The sequence below is a fragment of the Barbus barbus genome (assembly GCF_936440315.1).
Source record: "Barbus barbus genome assembly, chromosome: 18".
Lineage (NCBI taxonomy): Eukaryota > Metazoa > Chordata > Actinopteri > Cypriniformes > Cyprinidae > Barbus > Barbus barbus.
Genome location: NC_136746.1, coordinates 16,064,265 through 16,084,706, shown reverse-complemented (window position 1 = coordinate 16,084,706; position 20,442 = coordinate 16,064,265). Strand labels below are relative to the sequence as shown.

Genomic DNA, 20,442 nt, shown 5'->3' with positions numbered 1-20,442 from the left:
CTCATGAGTCATAGGTACAAAATGGAGGCAACTGTTGATGCGGAGAAATGTCTGCTGTTTCATGCAGGGCAGATGAATGACTCCGAAATTAAACACCTTTACCTGTTCATTTGTGGTAAAAGACCTTTATGGAACAGTCCTTAAAATAACCTTTTTTTTCTTAGTTTAAATACATTTGAACAGTCCAAAGAACCCGTTTCAAGTATAAAGAATCATTTTGTGCACAGGTTTCATGGATGTTAAAGGTTCTTCATAGAACCACAGATCCTATAAAGAACCATCATTTTTAAGAGTGTATGCACTCACTGTATAACCTTTAATAGTGGCATGCTTTAGTGTGATGAAGAAAACAAACACAGAGTGTAATTTTTATCCATTTATTGTATGATATAAAACTAGAAAAGTAAGACTGTTTCAAATTCATAGACACATGTCCATATTTTATATATATTCTACAGTCCACACCTTGATGCAAATACAGTGATCATCAGTTGATGGGTTATTTTTCTCAAAATGAATATGTTTGTAATATTGCATAGAAAAAGGCACAGCTCCAAGGCCTGAAGATACAGCCTTTCTTAATGAGCAGAAATAGGGTTTAGACCCTCCACCACATGTTGTCTCTCTTTCTCATACATATACACACACACACACACACACACACACACACAATCCCAGTGGTCACGATCCTGAAACCACGTTAAACTTCCCCGAATGTGTGGTCTGAACCATGGGACAGTGAGATACAATTAAAAAACAACAACCAATGTCATCAGAAATCATGCTGCCTTTCTTCTTTTTTTTACATTTTTCCCAGAAATAGGCTTTGGAAGATTGAAATTCTGAAGTTTGTAGAGAATAAAGTATTGCTTCACAAACCTTTCCCTTGCACACAATCTGAAATATATAAAACATTAAATACTTATAATTAAATAGGGGCAGGGAGTGTTGACCTAGACGACTAGCACAAACACCACCCCAAATTATAATACAAGAAACTAAACAGACACAAAATAATGCATTAAACAAGACAAAAAAAATGGCTTCCACCTCAATTAATAAGCAGTGATACATTCCCATAAGCATAATACATTCCTATCTCATATTCTGTACAAATTACAATCTGGATGTTAGCTTAACATCAAAAAAATAAATATATTTACACAGGAAACAAAAATAAATAACAAAACAAAAACACTCCAAATCCAAAAAAATCCTATAATAAGTAATATTAATCATAGTTTTGATTCCATAGATTTGTCCGCTCGGCTCTTGTTCACTCATGTTTTCAAATCTCAGACAATCTCTCTTTTGAACTCTGGGTGGTAACAATCTAAATTATCACCTCTGTCTTAGGTCTCTGTGACAGGAAGTTCAAATCCCAGATTATTAATGGTCACACTTATATGACAAATAAGATTTCATTTAAAAATAAACGCTTACTTCCCTCTCTGACATTGCACTCTACATTTTAATCGATTCTTACCAGGAAGGCATATTATGCACAGTTTTTGTCGGCATGTATATCTAACATTATTAATGTAAGTTAGTTTAGTGTGACAAACACTATGTGAAACTAATACAGTTGATATAATAAATGGTCCCTTTCCTTTTATGTCAGGTGCACATAAAATAATCCTTCCAAACCTAATCTGATCAACATCAGTGGTTTATACCAAGTGTTTACACTGTGTTGTTTATTGCACATACATGCAGAATACTCTCCCATCATACCTGTGCATAACTAAACTCCACCTAAATGTAATGTGACCATTTCTACTGGCCAAACGACACTAAAACCCAGCAGGACAACAGAGAGAGAGTCTGATTGGAACATGAACAGATACCATTAATAAAACTCAAACAAACAATGCTATAAATAAGACCAAACCATACAAAAATCCTCTGACATCTGTACAATTATGAGCTATAATCCTGCATGCATTAGTATGTTAACAGAAATGTACCGTTGTACTGGTGAGAGATGAATATGAAAGAAATGATTGGCAAAACAGATGATGATGATGATGGAAATGGTAAAAAACAAAAAAACAAAAAAAAAACTGAATAGCAACCATAAACCTTCTTGCCCGGTACAGTTTTTTTCCCCCATTTTGCATGAACAGACATGCATAGACCCTCTTGTTGTGCATTAGTGTAGCATTAAAACTGAACCAGCCACTCACTGAGTGATGATATGAAGCCAAACCAAAGTCCAAAAAAGAGAAGTTACGACAATGCCTTGACACAGATAAAAAGGAAATGGCTGAGAAAAGTTGACAGTTTGCTTATTACTGATCAGAAAAGCATTGATTGCATACATTATTTGTAGCATAAAGGGGTTTTAGCATTGGCTTATCAAAGAAATGTATCTGTAAAACCATGTGCATCAGAACAAATGTTCACTTATTGCCAGCTGAGATGTAAACACATGGAATCTGAGCCGTTATGGCAGATCACAAGAAATTTGTTTGGTTGACTGTAAATATCTGACCACTACACACATCCATGTATAAATAATCCGGTAAAGCATATTTGATAAATGTATGCATTTCACTGATTGAATGTTAAAGAGATAGTTCTCCTGCAATTAAAATCTTATCTTCATTTACTCACCATGTCGTTCCAAACCTGTGTAACTTTATTTCTTCTGTGAAACATGAAAAGCTATTTTAAAAAAGGTAAACAGGGTGCAAAACAACATTGGACCCCATTGACTTTCATTATATGGACAAAAAAAAAGAAAAGAAAATATCTTAAAATATCAAGAAACTTATTTAGGTTTGGAAAGACATGAGAGTGAGTAAATGGTGGACTATCCCTTTAACAAACGCTAAAATAGAAGCAGATGAAAAAATTTAATAAATGACCACATATTAACAGACTTCTTTAAATATTACTAAAAAGCAATAAAACAGCTTTGAATAGAAAAAATGTTAACATAAAATAACTCTCATTGTGCTTCGTAAAAATGAAAGAAAAATATGAAAATAGGCTGCCGTTGCACATTCTTGCACCTGTATGCTGAGAAGGGGAAAGAGAGATGCTACTCCTCTGATAATACATCTTGTTCGATTAGAAGTGATGACAAGGAATATAAGACAAGACAAACAAACAGGAATTTAGCAAGTGGTCATAAATGATGAAGGCACGCAGATCTGCCAGAAGCCAAAGTGTGTTCCATAAGATTTCTTCATGTTCATTTTTGGGAAAGGCAAGCACAGTGCATGCACAGTGTTGGGAAGTAGTACTGGGCAACATCACCATTAAAATGGTCAATTTCCTTTGTTTTTAAAAACAAAACAAACACAAAACTGTACAAAAAAAAAAAAACACTCACAAAGTGATTCTTCAGTTTTCGTTCTCAGATCATATTTAAAAACTCTTTGATTGGATTTGCATTTCTTCCCCAGTTCCCTTCCAAACCTGGTCATGATCCCACAAGCACCTCCATAATATGGTCCAGTTCGGTGAGGTCCATTTTGAAAGGCTGGTTCGAGCTGACAGCAGGAGCGCCACTGCTGTAGGGCGAAAGAGTCTTGAGGAGCTCGTCTGCAGTCACCATGGGTGCCAGTTTCGAGGGGGCCGTGCCCGAGGACGAGGTGCAGGGGTCGAAGTCGTACATGGAGGTGTCAATGTCTGCAAAGAGGATGTCATCCAGGGCCAGGTCTGTCAGAAAGCCCGAGGACGAGGCGGAGGGTGAGGTGCTCATGTCCAGGCTGTTAGGAGGAAGAGTCTCTGGTGCGTTAGGGAGCGCAGAGCGTTCCTCAGGCAGCGGGACCAGCCCTTCAAGCTTTGGGCTGCAGGGCTTACTGCAGTCTTTGGAGTCCAAGGCCCCTGAGTTTAAGCTGGGGGGATACAACGGCATTTGGAGGGACACCGTAAGGGACGAGGGGGAGGTAGCACCAGGCACTGATGTAGTTGTAGGTAAGGGTGAAGGACAGAGCTCCTCAATCTCATCCAGGGCAGAAGAAAAGCTGTCTCTGGCCACAGATGAAGGGAGTCTGGGAAGAGTTGGCGGAAGAGGAGGAGCCAGCGGAGAGGGTGATGTGCAAAGCGTGACACTGTCCTCCTCTAAAAGCGAAGCTGGGGTGAGGCAGGCCTCCAAAGGCGCTGGGTTTGACAGCCCTGACGAAGGCGATGTGAGGACTGGAGAGGAGAGTGCCGGCGACTGGGACAGCGGCGGAGCTACCATGGACAACACACTGAAGGCAGGCTGGGCCTCGCGGAAACCTTCATCCACGGGGTCGTCGGGGGGAGGGGAAGGGGGGAAGAAGAGCGGCCGCAGGTTGCCCTCCTGCTTCAGTTCATCCTGGATGCGCCTCAACATGTTGTTGATGAGCACGCGCTTTTCCAAGCTGGGCTCGGTGAGGGCCCGGTGGTTGTACAGCTTCATCAGAGACATGTTGAAGATGGTCTGCCTCTGCAGGGTGTAGGAGACCTTCGAGAGCCCGTCTGCCGTCGCTCCGGCCCCTGCCGCCAACGCTTTGCCTTCCAGCCCCTCTTCATCCTCATCTAGTTTCCGCTTTGCCCCTTTACCCAACATATATCTGCTTAGGAAGTAAAGAGAGACAGAGAGAGTGTTAGCCATGCAGCCACTCATTACCTTTATGACTCATTGCTGTTTATGTCGCTGATGACTCAGCACTAGTTCCATACAAATCTCTTGATCTATAGAAAAATAACTAATGGTAAAAAAACACACATTTCTAGAAACTGATATGTTAAAGGCCTAAGTGTGTAATTCTTATATGGTAAAATACTTTCTCCATAGCAGTTGAACATGCAGAGATAACAACAAGTTTTAGGTTATTTGGCCTTCAGGTGAAGTTCAAAATATCATATTTATGAGTTCTGAACACATGAATGAAGTTGTATTTCCAAGTGGGAAACCGGGAATTCTAGCTGAGTTGCTGAACTGTGACATTGGAATGGGAGTTTTGATTTGAAACATGGCGGAAACACTGCTTCTAGGGATGTAACGGTATGAAAATTTCTAATCACGATTATAGTGACCAAAATTATCACGGTTATCAGTATTATCACGGTATTATTAAAATGTGCTGGAGATGTTCAAAAAGTACCGAAACATAAATCACTTCACCAAGTTTCATACTTAAAAATCAACAAACAGCAAATAAAATGACTTTTTGTTTGCATAATCACTAAAACAATAACATTACCAGTGAGGTCTGGATTTTAAATGACAATTTGACTGACACCAGTTTAATAGCATGTTCAAATAAATAATGTAAATGTTCAAATAAAGCTTTGAAAAAGTTTAACATAAAGGTAGACCACACATTTCAGCCTTTAAAGAAAAGGGTTAAATTAAAATGATAATTAATAAATGATTATATGTATTTTATCTGCTCCATAAATAATCCTATATAGCATATCTGAATTGTTTAAATGTACATAAGTTTGTTTTTCATCAACCGGTTAAAATTTACAGCAGGTCATGCAAATTTGGTCAATTTTTTGGCCAGACAGAAACTGCACGCAGACTGAATGTAATTAAGTGTCTGTAAATCCACTCTCTGGCAGCAGGTGGCGCTTTATACGGAAAAGCTGAATTACAGCTGATTCCTGTGAACTCCGCGAACACTTCCTTTAGGTATTACATGGAGCGAAGATGAAAACAAAATGCCATCGAATTGTTTCTGAAGACAGTCAGATCCTTCAGAGGTACATTCATATGATTAATTCATTGATATATTAATTTGTATAATTCCCTTAGCACTCTTTTAAAACCTCCCAGCTTTTCCGCCCTATTTTCACTCAGAACGAAACTACTGTGCTGCTGTGCGCTCGTGAGACTGTTACTGAAAACTCTGCTTTATGCTGGACAGTATTTAATTATCGCGAGTTGTTTAAATCACGGTAATCGAATACGGTTTTAATGATAATTAAAATATGAAACGGTAATACTAACCGCGGGGAATTTTATCATGATTTATCGTCAAACCGGTAATCGTTACATCCCTAACTGCTTCACAATATAGACAACACTGTTAAACGATTAATCGCATCCAAAATAAAAGTTTTTGTTTACATCATATATGTATGTGTAGTGTTTATTTATTATGTATATATAAATACACACTCATAGAGTATATATTTTGAATTTATATGTATATACATTTATATAATTATATTATATATAAATATATCTAATATATAAACATAACATATTTTTCTTAAATATATATATATATACTGTACATGCATGTGTTTGTATTTATATATACATAAATATACACAGTACACACTCATATATTATGCAAACAAAAACGTTTATTTTGGATGCGATAAATCGCGATTAATCGTATGACAGCACTAATCTATATATAAAAGTAATAGAAAACAATGTTTTTAATAATTTTGAAATCAGATGGGTTGATCATTCACAATGTAATTATTTTGTTTTGTTTAGGCTACTTTCGGCTCCTACTTGAATACATGACGTCATAATAACGAACGCCTGACTCGGAGGTACAAGTTTCCCAGGTGCATTAATGGCAGCATTAAATCTGCTGAAAAGTATAAACACTGTGACGCTATCAAAACATTGCTCCGTTTGTTTGAGGATTCTGACAAGTCCAACATAGCAGCACTGGCTCAACCAATGAGGTGATTTCGGGGGCGTGGCCAGTGGTTTATCTGACTAATAGCAGTTAGGGGGTGTGTTTGGGGAACCTGTTTGATTATTTTTGTTATTCTCACAGAAGCTGCACATTTCACTTTAAAATAATAACATTGTCCAGAATAACAAAAACTTTTTTAAAATATTTTTTTTTAGGCTTTTATTTGAAATCATGGTGAAGAAGGTGACAGGAAAGTACAGAAAGCGCCAGGGGAAATAGGACCAGAACATCACTCAATCTTGGCTCGACATTTTGATGATTCACAAAAACACCAATTTTATGCTTAAAAGAGATAATCCAAAAAAAAATAAAAAAACTCTTGTAATAGTGTTTTATTATGACTATTTACATAAAAACATGTTTGAAACTATATAACCAATAGATGAATACAACAGTTGGTATGACCAAACAGACTTGGTTAAAAATACAATAAATTGTCTCAATAAACAGATTTGTGACTTGAAGCTTGGTTGTCATATTAGCATTCGGTGCCATCGCTGGGGTGAAAGTCAGTACAGGCTCTGTACATTCGTCACAAAGAGACCAAAATGCCTCGCGTTACAACTGTGCCAAACAGACAAGGTAACAATATGGGAAGGCACTCACATGTACGCACAATGTTTATGCAATCACAGCATCTCGAACAGGACATTAACGACAACAATATCTAAGCATGAGAATTCACCCTCAAGTTACGGGGAAAGACGTACTGCTGGAAATAACTGTACTGCATGAGCTGCTACCACAGGAGCGTTTACAGGAATACAGCTCTGACTACTCCTTCCTGAGCCGTACTGCAGCGAGGAGGGAGGCAAATGTGTGTCAGACTTTCAGTAAGTACTCACGGTAAGAATGTGTCACACGAGCGCAAAGCCCTGATCACTCCCTGCTTAAACACATGCTGGCTGCAGGAAGACAAGATCCAGCTGAGTGTTCGGTGGAAAAGGGGGACAGAGAGGAGGAGCGAGTGTGTGACCTATGCTGAGCTTTGAATGTTAGACAGCTGTGTTCTCATCTACTGTGCACTAGGTTCATGCTACGAGATTTAAAACAGATCACATGAGCCACTGTAACATTACAGTACACTAATTCACTATTGCTCTGCAAGAAGAGAGGAAAAAGGGTTGGGGTTATGGAGACACCATTGACAGATGGACTTAAAATCTTAAAGTTATACACTGGAACATTTCACTGTGCTTACAACTTAGCATGACTCAAATGTGGAAGCTATTTTAGAAAAGGATCCGTTGATGAAAGGTTTCTGTCATGTATTGAAGTATTTGTTTAAATTTAATTTACTCATTTGCTAGCCACTTTTATCCAAAGCGAGTTTTACTGTATTCAAATTATACCGTACATTTGATCACTACAGGATGTGTTTTTCCAGAGAACTGAGGTCAAGACCTTGGAATTTATTGCACTATAATCTACCAGTCGTGCTACATTTGATTCATTCTGTGATACTCTAGCATGTTTGAAACGGCATTTGCCACCTCTTTTTTAATAGTTTAATGCAACATAGTTTCAGCCTCAGACGTCACGCCCACGCAACGTTGGCTAAATGTCTGATGCATATGGCACTTTTCTGGAAACGCTTCAGGAATGTAATCTGACTGGTTGAATTACACCAGATTTCCGGGAGATGCGAGTGTCGCGTTTATTTTCAGTCCGCCGGGAAACAAAGATGCCGTGGTGCCAAAGCCCCTCACGAAAGAAGAAAGCCGTTGTGTTTACAAATGTGACGACGAACGCTTATCAGGATCAACTAAATGCTGGATTTTCAAAAGTATGTGAAATATTTAAAGTTCGCGGCATTTCACACACCGGTCTGTTATTGTGACGACATTTCCACGCCCCGAAACGTGACGCTGAACGAAACGAACTGTGATTGGTTGTTTGACATGTCGATCAAACGGCCTCATGGGCGGGCCTTGGCCAATGAATGAGGCCATCCACTCCAGACCTTCAGCCGTCAGTCTGAAGGTCTGGCTACCCGAGACTAAATGCAACATACCTTAACGTTCAAAAGTTTGAGGTCAGTAAGACTATTTTCAATGTTTTTGGATGAAGTCTCTTAAAATGAACATGAATGCATTATTATTAGAAGTGAGATTATTACAAATCAAAATGACTGCTTTGTATTATAACAGTTTTTAAAATTTAATTTATTCCTGAAAGCTGTTTCAGAAGTTATTAAATTTTCATGAAAGATTATGAAGACTGATATTTTTTCCTTTAGAATAAAGAGTGCCAATGAATCATTCACAAAAAGACCATGAATATGGGTTAAAAAAGTAAAAAGAGTCGATTTTGATTTCACACCAACTTTAAGGTCAGAATGTGAGGGTTATTTATCGAGTAAAACATGTACAAGTCATTTAAAACAACAGATCAGTCTTCTCTCTAGCTCACATGGAAAGCACAGAGACAGGCAGTAAGGAGTGAGTGAGAGAGACAGAAAGAGAAGGAAGCCCGTTCCTGAGGCCTCCCCTCATTAGCATAAAGTGAAGCCCGGTAGCAGTAGGCAGCATTGCAGTGTGCTTGAACCTAATACAGACTGACAGCCTGCCTGCATACACACACACACACACTCACTCTGCGCAGACGCAGATCTGTCAGGCAGCTCTTCTCACTCAGGAAGTGCAAATGGCTGGGCCTGTTACCTTACTGCCTGTTACCATGACATGTCAGCTGGGAATCCACCCAAAGAGTTGACAAAGACCGCGCGAGAGAGAGGGAGTTTGGGGGAGAAGAGGGGCTGAGGAAAGTTAAAGAAAGAAATGTTTCTCTTCTTTCACTGCACTGCTTCTGAGACGATGATTCTAAAACAATAAACGACTAGCTAGAGAGAAAAACAGGTTACGTCTGCCGGAGATGGATTCCAAAGCATGGCGTTTACATGCAGAGCACACAAATAATTCATAATATGGAGGGTTTATGAACAAGTAAACAAGATTTACAATCATATGCAGTCCAGTTCAGTTAATTTAGTGAAGGGGGGGGGGGGGGGGGGGGGATTAGTGAGTTTAAAGAAAATTTAGAGAGGCATTTAAAACTATAAGCCATGAGATGATCACTAAAACAAGTTTGAAATGGAAAAATAACCCAATAAATAAATTAATAACAGATCAGTGACAGACATGAACACAAATGATAGTCAAGATATTAAAATTAAAATGATAACATCCATAAAAATGTTAGACTAGAGTTTTGCCAAAAAGTTGCAATTTCAGGCTGTTTTCGAGAGGTTATTGGAAGGATGAGTAACAGAAAATGAATCCAAGAATGAATCAAATAATAAAAATAGCATCTTAAACAAAAAGTCAACTAAAAAGTCACAGCAAATTTATGTTCAGATTTGAGTGATTCAAAGAGAAAGACAAAAATGTAACTGTAAAAAACAGGCAAAAATCATGGAGTACCACAAACAGTTTAGTCTTTCATTGTGGCTATAAACTCACCCAGAGTGGCCCTAGAACTGTATGCCATTGTCTGAAGCTTTCAAGAAAGTCTCTAGCAAATAAAGTTTCCCACAGTAATCCACACAGAGGAATGCCACGGCAGCTGAACGCATCCTTGTGACTCACGCTGAGGAGTGGATGCGACTGTCTCCAGCACTCAAATGCCACTGCCGCCCCACCCTACGCATTCCTTCTGGTTGTGCCTTTGACTGCTTCTGCTTCACTCCATCATTTTACTTTCATCTTCAGTGTGAAAGGCCAAAGTGTGTATCCTTCTGCTCCCTAGTTCAGAAGCACACTGGCCAGGGTGTTTCTAGGCCAGTCCAGTTCCATTGTCAGATTCATTCCACTGCACTGAAACATGCAACTAGAAATTCTCAGAAAGCATCATAAAAACCAGTACAGATTTGCCACTCACATGCACATCCATAACAGCTTATTATTCAGGAATTATTTTTTATTTAATTTGTCTTTTTTTATTTGTTAATTTATAATTTTTTGTGGCTTTATTATATTTGTATGTATGTGTGTGTATATATATTAGGGGTGTAACGGTACACAAATATGACGGTTCGGTACGTACCTCGGTTTTAACGTTCATACGGTTCGGTATGATTTTGGGACAGCAAGGAAAAACCAAACTTTTTTTTTTTAAATAAACAGTGGTTTACTGAACAAGTTGCTCTTTCTTTAAATACATTCAGTTATAGTTTAAATTTTCTTAGTGATAAAAACCTACCTCAGCTTATGCTTAAAACTATAAGGAGCCCTTTTACATTATAAGGTTACAATTAGGCCTAACAACTTAACCCAAACTTAAGCACATATTTTATAACAGTTGTGGCTATAACAAATATGCACAATGGCATGCTATTTAGAGAGGCTTTTGATTAATACTGTCTAATTTTTTATAATTATTTAACTATTATTTTTTAATCTTGTGATCAAATCAAAGAATCATCAGTGTCTATAGAGGACTGAAGGCCCTTGCTAGTGTACACATGTGTTCAAGATAAAGTGACTCACATTATAGTGGAACTGAGAACGATGATGAGACACAACCAAAGAGATAGACAATGCAGGAGGGAAGATCTTCATCACTTCTTGGTTCTCTTGGTTCTTTTACTCTCTATGCTTGTCAATTGCAACTTACCTTCACCAGAGTGACTGGGCAACCTGTACACTGGCTCCTGACCTGGATATATTAACCATAGGGAGACAACAGGAGGAGCCAGAGAGGAGGTAAAAAGAGGGGAATGTCGAGTTCTCCTCAGTAAGAAGTGCTGGGGCAGCACACAGTGTTCCCTCACGCAAAGAGACATTCATAAACAGACAACCTGTCTCTTTGCTCCCTAATGCACCAGCGCTGAGCAATGACCCTGAGTGAAAACTCTCCAAGGAGAAGAAAAAACACAGCGTCAAAAAATGTCTATGGTGCAAGACGGGCTTTATAGAGTTTGACAAAATGGCTGGCAGAAGCCCACCTTTAAAGGACGCCTTCAGAAGCGCAACTTAGATCCTGGTTACAGCTCCATCCGGTAGCTAAGTGTCTGAGACACAGCACCGGATAAAGGTGGAATTAACCTAAAAAATTACGAGGCCTTTCGGGAGGAGAGCTCTGACTGAGTTGTCAGAATAAAGTCTGGAAATATGTCAGGGCTGCTAAGCAGGCTGTACGTTCTGTTCCAATCCTACACACAACACATACGGCTCATGAGGGACCGGGTGTGATGTCGGAGCTTCGGCACTGGGTGTACTGGTGGAGATGGACTGAGAGAATGCAGCAGAAAGGATGGCGTGAGCAGGCAAACAAGTGCAGCGGAGAGGATGGAGCACAGAGCGCAGAGTTTTCAGTGATATTATGATCCTGTAACAGGATCTGCACGTTTCCATGCCTGTGCTTTAGAGCTCCCCTCCCCCCTCACAGTGCTATTTCTGATCCGGAGGGTACTGATTCCCACAAACACACATACACACTCACTCACACTGTCTCTAGCTCTCAAACACCTGCACAAATACATGCACGAATGTAGACAAAGTCACATGCATGTTGCAAAACACTGAGATTTACTAATGGAAAATGGGTGCATCAGACATAACGGACATAAACACACATAAAGGACATCACCAGTCATGAAGCAGATGATGCTACTGGTTAATGCTATTTTGCTCATAGGGATTTTTAAAAAGTCTTTAAGAGTTTTAAGTCAAGAACCAAACCAACCAGCTACAAGATGAATCACATCTATCTATCTATCTATCTATCTATCTATCTATCTCTACTTGCTCGACAGTGGCACTTGGAATTAAGGGGAGGGGCATTCTCATTCTAAAGATTTGATTGGACAAAAATCTGTGTAGTTCATCAATAAGAACTAACTTTCACAAAATTTTAATTGTGCTTTTTATGGGCTCTTCAATAACGAAGATGATAGGCAAGGGGAGAAACTGAGAAACTAATTTCTGTAGTCTTATTATACAGAAACATTTCCAGCACATGTTTCACCATGCTCTTCACCTGGGCTCTGTACTTGCTGAAATTTGTTGCAGTGCTGTCGTTTATATGGGACCTCCTGATGAAGGCTCAATGACACTGAACAAACAAGCAAAACAGTAAGAAAGTGAGACATACTAACAGAAACAGGGAAAGAGGCAAGACAGATTGAGAGAAGGCTGTGGGAGAAAGGATAGATGGAGAGAGAGATGTGTGAGACGGTAAACATAGAGCGATTGAGACAGACAGATGGAGAAGGCCCAGACGCCACATTCTCACACAGCACCGAGTGAAAGCTGCAGGGGTCAGACAACCGTCTGACATATTAAAAACTAACAAAATAACATGTCTGTAAAACTGCCACATGCTGGATCTGTACTGTACCTCACCAGAGCCTGTTGTAAAGCCTTTACTATACCATAAAGTCTTACACTAAAGGCAGCCAACAGATATGCATCTGTTGCTTTACTGCAGTTTTTTAGAACATGATCTCACTTGTATTGGCCAAAACTGAAATGTAATAAACAAAAACATCAGTAACAAGCAAGTCTGCACTGTGTAGCCACGTAAAACTTTAGAGCTGTCTGTCTTTACTTTCAGAGTGTCTAAGAGAGCTGATGAAAACTCATTCTGCAACTAATGCTCTTCAAATTAGCAGATAAGATGTCCGTTTGACACAGCTTTTTTGGGCCACTGTGAGTCATAACTAGTAACGATATGTAAAAAGAATGAGTAATGGCTGATATAATTCTGCTAAATTATATATTTTTTTGAATTTGAAAGAATTATCTTAAAGCTGAATTTATTTGTCAAAAATACAGTAAAACAGTAATATTGTGAAACATTATTACAATTTAAAACAACTGCTTTCTATTTCTATATATTTGATCATTTATTCCTATGATGGCAAAGCTGAATTTTCAGCAGCCATTACTCCAGTCTTCAGGTGTCACATGATCCTTCATAAATAATTCAAATATGCTCATTTTGTGCTCAAAAAAAAAAAAAAAATCTAATTATCAGTGCAATGTTAAAAACATTTTTTTTTTGTGGAACCCATGAACAGGCATTTTCCAATGCAAATATCACCCAACTAATATGACTAGTGCAGCTATCAATCTATCAATCAGCATAAAACTGTAATTTTACAAAAGTCTCTCATAAATGAAAGATAGATGGAGTGGATGACACTTCAGAGCAGGCAGAGCTGTGGATCTCGGTCTCAGAGAGCAGCAAAGAGGCGGCACATACTCTGAGAAGCTTCTTTACGTCAGCAAGAGTAACAAGACAACCCACATTACAGATTTCCCCACAGGCACTGAATGTTGCAAAGCACTGTATCATGCACATAAACTGTACACACTAACACTGGAGATGTTCACTTTGTTGGACACCTTATGCATAAATTAAGGAAGGATGTATGAAAAGTTTGCACGTATGTTTACAGAAATCACTCACAGTAATTTCACACTAAAATCATTCCTTAAAAAAAATTCCACTGTTTCTGGAGTAACTTATGCTGAGCTGTAATTAATGTTAAACAAAAAAAAAATGGGGAGTGCAATATAAGAGAGGAATGATTAAAACTTCCCTTAAACTTCTCCTAAACGTCACACTCCTGTTAAAAACAGCTAAATAGTAGCTGAGAGAGGAACGCAATTCAAACCGGTTTGACCAGAGCACTTGGAGCAGCAGTCTTACAGCACTATGTGAAAGTGTAAGATAGGCATGCAAACACACAGTTACACACACCATTTAAATGAAAATAAAACTCAACAAGCAACAGGTGATGGAAATGAAACTATTAAACAATTATTAGTTTTCCTTCTTTGGCGTTACTAGTCCTCCTCTTTTCACTAATCAGGTACAGAATCATATCTCGTCTCAAGTGATTAGAATGTGAGACAGGCTATTTTACTGAAAGTAAACTGAAAATTATCTAATTCACAAGACTAACAAACAAAGCCCAATTTTGCAGCATAAACCTTACAGGAAAAACATGAGTGGCACAACAACATGTACTGGTGCAGAACAACTTTCTGATGTCCACTCTTCAAAAAGTCAGCGAGGTGATTTCTGGACACTGAATACACCCACTTTGTGACATTTAGAATTAAATGAGGGACAAAACCTCATTTTTCTTCTGTGACTGTGTTGCAGGAAGGAAGCGCACATTTAAAGATGACACGGAGGGTACAACATGTAAATGTCACAGAGTCAGTCTTTTTGTTTAAAGGAAATAAGACAGCAATTTGACGAGCAGACTGACAAAAACAGGAGTTGTAATCTACTTTGCTTAATGTGAACCGTGCATTCACTAGAAAATCCAGCTGGACCTTGATCCTCTGAATTTACTGAGTGTGTGTGAGTGTGTGTGTGTGTGTGTGTGTGTGTGCATGTGAGTTATTCGGACTTTGAATGCCAGTGTGTCTGACAAGGATAGCAATTGCAAAATAACTTCTGCTGTGAGTCGCCACAGATTACACTGACTTCTTTACAGTAAAGATAATGAATAAACAGTTTAAGTGATGAAAACAACATAGTATCTTCACTACACTGTTATAAACTTATTGCTGCAGATTGTGACTTAAGATTTTTCTTATACAATTTAAATTTTAAAGTGAATTTTCAAAAACAGTGAAGAAAGATATTACTCACACACTAATGAGACATAAAGACACTGTCCCTCACAATCCCCCCACTGCCATTTTCCAGTAGCTATGTGAATTTGTTCCATGACGGCTTAAATTTATTTATCGTAATCAGAAGCCAAAAATAAAACCATCTACTGTGTCAAAGCCAATCAATGCCTGTTTACCATCGAATCAAAACCATGTCTAATTCAACCGTGAAGTGAACATTCAACTTTGTACAAAGTGAGACTGTAAAAACCATCATAATGTTATGTCTTATTTCCATTCATTTAACATGTCACAGTCATTTCAGAGTTTCAATTTCATCAGCAGTGAAATTCAAAGTCGTTGGAAAGTGCAATAAACATGCTGTCACTTTGATTTTAGTTAAAAATCAGTAAACAAAAATTAAACTTCTATTTTAGTGAGTTGAAACTGCATACAGTTACAGTAAAGCCCAACATCATGCACCTTAGTCTAAAGTGTCTGTCTGGTTCTGGATCTCTGTCCCAGAGCCGAGCTCTTCAGTCAATCGGATCAGTAGCTATCTTTAATATCAGTATACAATAGAGCGCAACCATTAAAAACGTTTAGAAATATCAAAATTTTACTCAACTGGCGACTCGGTTCGGCTACAGAGAGGGTCTGCCTTGGGTTGCGACATGCCTGTGAACTTTCCTAAACTCACACCGACCGCCAGACAACAATGCGTGAATACACGTATGACTGTTGCCTCTGCTATGTGCAACATCAGCGACGCCGCAGCGTTTCCACGCCACTTACATGATCTCAGTTATTTATGAATAAGCTCCGCGCTTACCTCGTCTGCTTCAAGTGGAGGAATAAATTGAAGCATCGGGATGGTTCTTTATTTTATTGTTGACAGTCGGCACCGATAAAACTCTCGCAGCTGATGAGGAAGGTCGGCAGTGAGTTTGTGGAGAGAGAAAAGGACAGCAGACTATCCGCGAGCCCGGAGTCATTCACTATGACCGACACAATCGCCTTCCAATGCGAATGACGTCGAGAGAGACTTGTGCTCGACTACAGAGCCTGGCCTCGGAAAAGTCCAACCCCTACACACGCAAGCACTGCCTCCACGCGTCCACCCACTAACTCTCGGGCTGTGTCTCAAATACTAGCTGGCTGCCTACCTAGACAGCGTCACGGGCGCGTCGCGAGACACTTGCGCGAGTCGAGCTGACGCCAAACGCGTCTGTGATGAAGTAGGCAGCTCAATAGGTTTCGAAACATGGCCCTATTCTCTCTTTATATAGCGTATAGGCAGTAGAAATGGGACTGACAAAAAGTTTTTGTAGTCGATATGTCTGGTTTCATCTGAACCTAACAGCGCCTGAAGCTCTTAAAAATTAAACAGGTTTTGCTCGTTGAAAGGAGCTGCTTAGTCTGCAGAAAATGTGAATGACAACTTCAGCAGGTCAAGCTAAATTGCATATAATTTTATTTTGAGTTTGCAATTTTTTTACTCAAATGTATGACTGTTTAAACCCCAGATTTGTGTAGGCTACTTTTATCAATTTTCTTATAATAAACATTAAATAAATGTAAAAGAAAAATAATACAGAAGTATGCTTAATAGGGTTGCACTTTTAGCCTAAATTAAGCTGTTGGTCAGTACAGGCTAGCTAGTGAAGGAAAATATTTGTTTGATCATTTTTACTTAAGTTACAGGGTTGAGCATGAGGAATGCAGTCAACATGACAGTTTGTGTTAAAATTAAAATTGAGAAAATGCAATGTGATTATTTACTGCTATGCTTTAAAAAAGTTGTGTACAGAATGGACAGCACTAAATATTAAATTTTGTATCATTAAAAGTTCATCAAAAATGTTTTTTAATGCATACATAAAACAAATAAATCAAATTTCTAATGCTTTTAAACCATGTGATACCAAAGTGTACTGTCATACAAAGGCTAAAAAAAGATGTTCTTGAGTGCATGTAATGAAAAAGGGGTTGTTTATGAAGAGTGAGCATATTAGAGAGCAATATGCATGCTTGACCCTATAGTTCCCAACAGCTACATACTGTATGACCTTACTGATGATGCTCCTGTAGATGCCTCAAGCTATCGAACTGCCACCACATGGCAAGGACAAGCACTGCATGGCTCATAACCTGCTTTATACTGTATCCCTCTAAATTAATACACCAGCTGTATAATAACAGTTAAATCAAACAATACAATTCAAATGTATAATAAACAGCTCACAAATTTGTTGCCAACCTCAAGCATATCTGATGCAAAAAGTCATGCTTTAAAACTGTCTGAATGATTGCTCTGCCAGATATAAATACACATAATTTTAAACTGGACACAAGATGACATACGAGATCATAAAAGTGGCACACTTCTTTTAAGCAATGCATCATCCCGGAATAAAATGCTTCACTGTCTGCCCTTATTTTTAGACTTGATCCCCTGTATTTATGTGGCAATTAAGCATTATTTCCAAAGTAAATACACAATTCAAAACACATAAATAAACTTTACTCTCTCTCTCTCCAAGGGAACCAACTAACACAGTTTGCACACTTCAGCAATGCAGTGTGATTTATTTCTACCACTGCAATAACACAGGGCACGTTTCCATACAGCGTACACCGTTCATGTACCATCGCCAGTGTATTTGGCAATGAGGTATAATGACGGGCACAATGCTCATCTATTTTAAGTCAGCAGCGTGCTTAGGTTTAGGATGTTGCTTGTTCAAATGTTAGAGAAAGGCTTGCATATTGCACAAACAAAAAACAACAGTTAATTGCACGAAACATACTAACTTTATTTCATATCTAAAGCCACATATACATCTCACACTTCTCAAGAGCTATGGCTCTCAAATTTCACACATTAAAACAGCACCGGATTGAACGTGAGATAAAAAGCAGCGGTGTGAATCCGTGTTCCTGTGTCTCCGTGTTGTTATAAATGAGGAGAGAGCTGAGCAGAAGGGTGGTTCTAAATAAAGATTTCAGGTCAAAAACAGGAAATGGCTCAGTGAGCAGTCGAGGTAGGACGGAGTAGTGCTGGCCGCTGGGCGGCATCTACAACATCCCCTTTGTTCCCCCACACTACAAGCAAGGAAGCGCAGCCCGTCCCATTTCTCTCTCTCTCTCTCCCCCGTCTCTCTGTGTCTCCCTTTCTCCCCTCCCTTTCTCTCTCCTGCCTTTTTTACGAAGCCTGTCTTATACGTTGTGACAGTGTATGATCATTTGTTGTGGGAACCTCCCAACAATTGCCTCTTCAGCAAGAGCATTGAACATGGCACGAACAGTGTGGGCATTCATTCAAAAAACATATGAGTCATTACTGAATAATGAGCAACTGCTTTATTTCCTGAGCTAATCCTACTATGATGTGCAAATCTTTCATATTTAAAGGGATAGTTAACCCAAAAATGAAAATTGAATCATAATTTACTCACCCTCATGTTGTTCCAAACCTGTATGAATTTCTTTCTTCTGTTGAAAGCAAAATAAGATATTTTGAAGAATGTGTGTAACAGTTGCTGGTAGGCATTGACTTAAAGTATAGAAAAAAAACTATGGAAGTCAATGGCTACCAGCAACTGTTTGTAATTGACGTTCTTCAAAAATATTTTCTTTTGTGTTTAACTGAAGAAAGAGACTCATTTTGGAGAGTAAAGTTTATTTAAACTCTAACCAAGAGTTTAGACAGGATTTTCATTTTTTGGTGAACTATCCCATTTAAGTTGAGAAACAAACAAACAAATCAACAAACAAAAACTCTTATTAAAGTTTTTATTACATACAGTCCTAAAAATAAAGATTCCAAACGGGGGGTCTCAGAAGAACCATTTTTCCCCAAAAAACCTTTAAGTGAACAGTGAAAAACAAATTGTATGAAAAACATTTTTTTTCTTTTTTAATCTAAAAAACATTTTTGTTTGTGTGCAATAGAAATGTTCCATGAATGTTAAAAGTTCTTAATGGAACCATACATGGCAATAAAGAATCTTTATTTTTAAGAGTGTACACATTAAAACATACATACACATATAGACACACAGACACATATACAGTAAATAGATCCCTTTAAAATATGTTCTTTATGGTACCACAGAAGAATGGTTTGGAACGTCATGAGGGTGAGTAAGTACTGCCAGAATTTTAATTTATGGGTGAACTGTCCCTTTAACTGAAAGGCCTCAGGACAACAGGTCATGCATAATTGAGGTAAAATGTGAAGCCCTCCACTCCATGATATGATAACAGATATTTGGTGTTGCTCTATTACACATAGTCATGCAAACAAAAGAGCTGCTTGATTGCAGTGTTGTTAATTACAGGCCTCTTCAGGGTCCCAGTGACACACAGGGTTCTGGTGCCAGCAGAAACGGTCCTGACTAAACTCCTGCTAAACCCTCCCCCTCCACACCACAGTCCACTCCGTTGAGTACCCTTGGCACGTCTGTCTCCCTCATTATCTAATTTGGCTCATTATCATGCAGACACACTTCAGCAGGGGGTGCTCCCTCATCTTAACGTCATAACTGATTGCGGCCATCGATAAATACCTGTTTAAATCAGTGGCCTGGAAGAATCCCATATGGAAAGAAATTATATATTATATTAAAATGTATTTTATATATACTGTATATTTTATAACCAGGGGAAAAAAAATATATTTTCCTTACAGCAGCCTACATTTAGGCTTTATTAAAAATTATTTATTTATATTCAAATGTGCTATGTTCATATGTTACAGACAACAAATCAATCAAACATAACATATGTAAATGTATTTCTGGGATGGATTGTTTTTGGTGGATTTTTGTATATTATGAAATATAAGTAAATATATTTGAAAATATGAAAAAAAAAAAAAAAAAAAAATCTTGTTTTTTGCCATATAGAATTGTAGATATACACTACTATTCAAAGGTTTGGGGTTGGTAAGATGCTCAACAAGGCTACATTTATGTGATAAAAATATAGTAAAACAGTTATATTGTGAAATAAATATAATTTAAAATAACTGTACAGCATTTATTTGAAACAGAAACCTTTTGGAACATAACTTTACTGTAACTTTTGATCATGCAACCTTGCTAAACAAAAGTATTAATTTCTTTTTAAAAATTCAAGTTTCTGTGCAATTACATGTTTCACATATCTTTTCTTGTCTCATGACTCATGAATATGAGCATGTTAAAACTCGTTTC

The 20,442-nt window shown here is 38.3% G+C and overlaps 1 protein-coding gene across 3 annotated transcripts in view; it reads right to left on the bottom strand.

The window, feature by feature from the left end:
- Positions 1-371: 371 nt before the first annotated feature.
- Positions 372-20,442, bottom strand: part of sertad2b (SERTA domain containing 2b) — a 42,709-nt gene continuing 22,638 nt past the window's right edge. The window contains exons 1-2 of one of the 3 annotated variants that reach the window (XM_079439831.1): positions 16,056-16,257; positions 372-4,553 (exon numbers count right to left, since the gene is read on the bottom strand). In XM_079439831.1, coding sequence (XP_079295957.1) covers positions 3,431-4,546 — 1,116 coding nt within the window. In that variant the 5' untranslated portion in view covers positions 4,547-4,553; positions 16,056-16,257 and the 3' untranslated portion in view covers positions 372-3,430. Of the gene's footprint in view, positions 4,554-16,055; positions 16,258-20,442 lie in introns of those variants that run through there. The other 2 variants (XM_079439833.1, XM_079439832.1) reach the window with 2 other exon arrangements.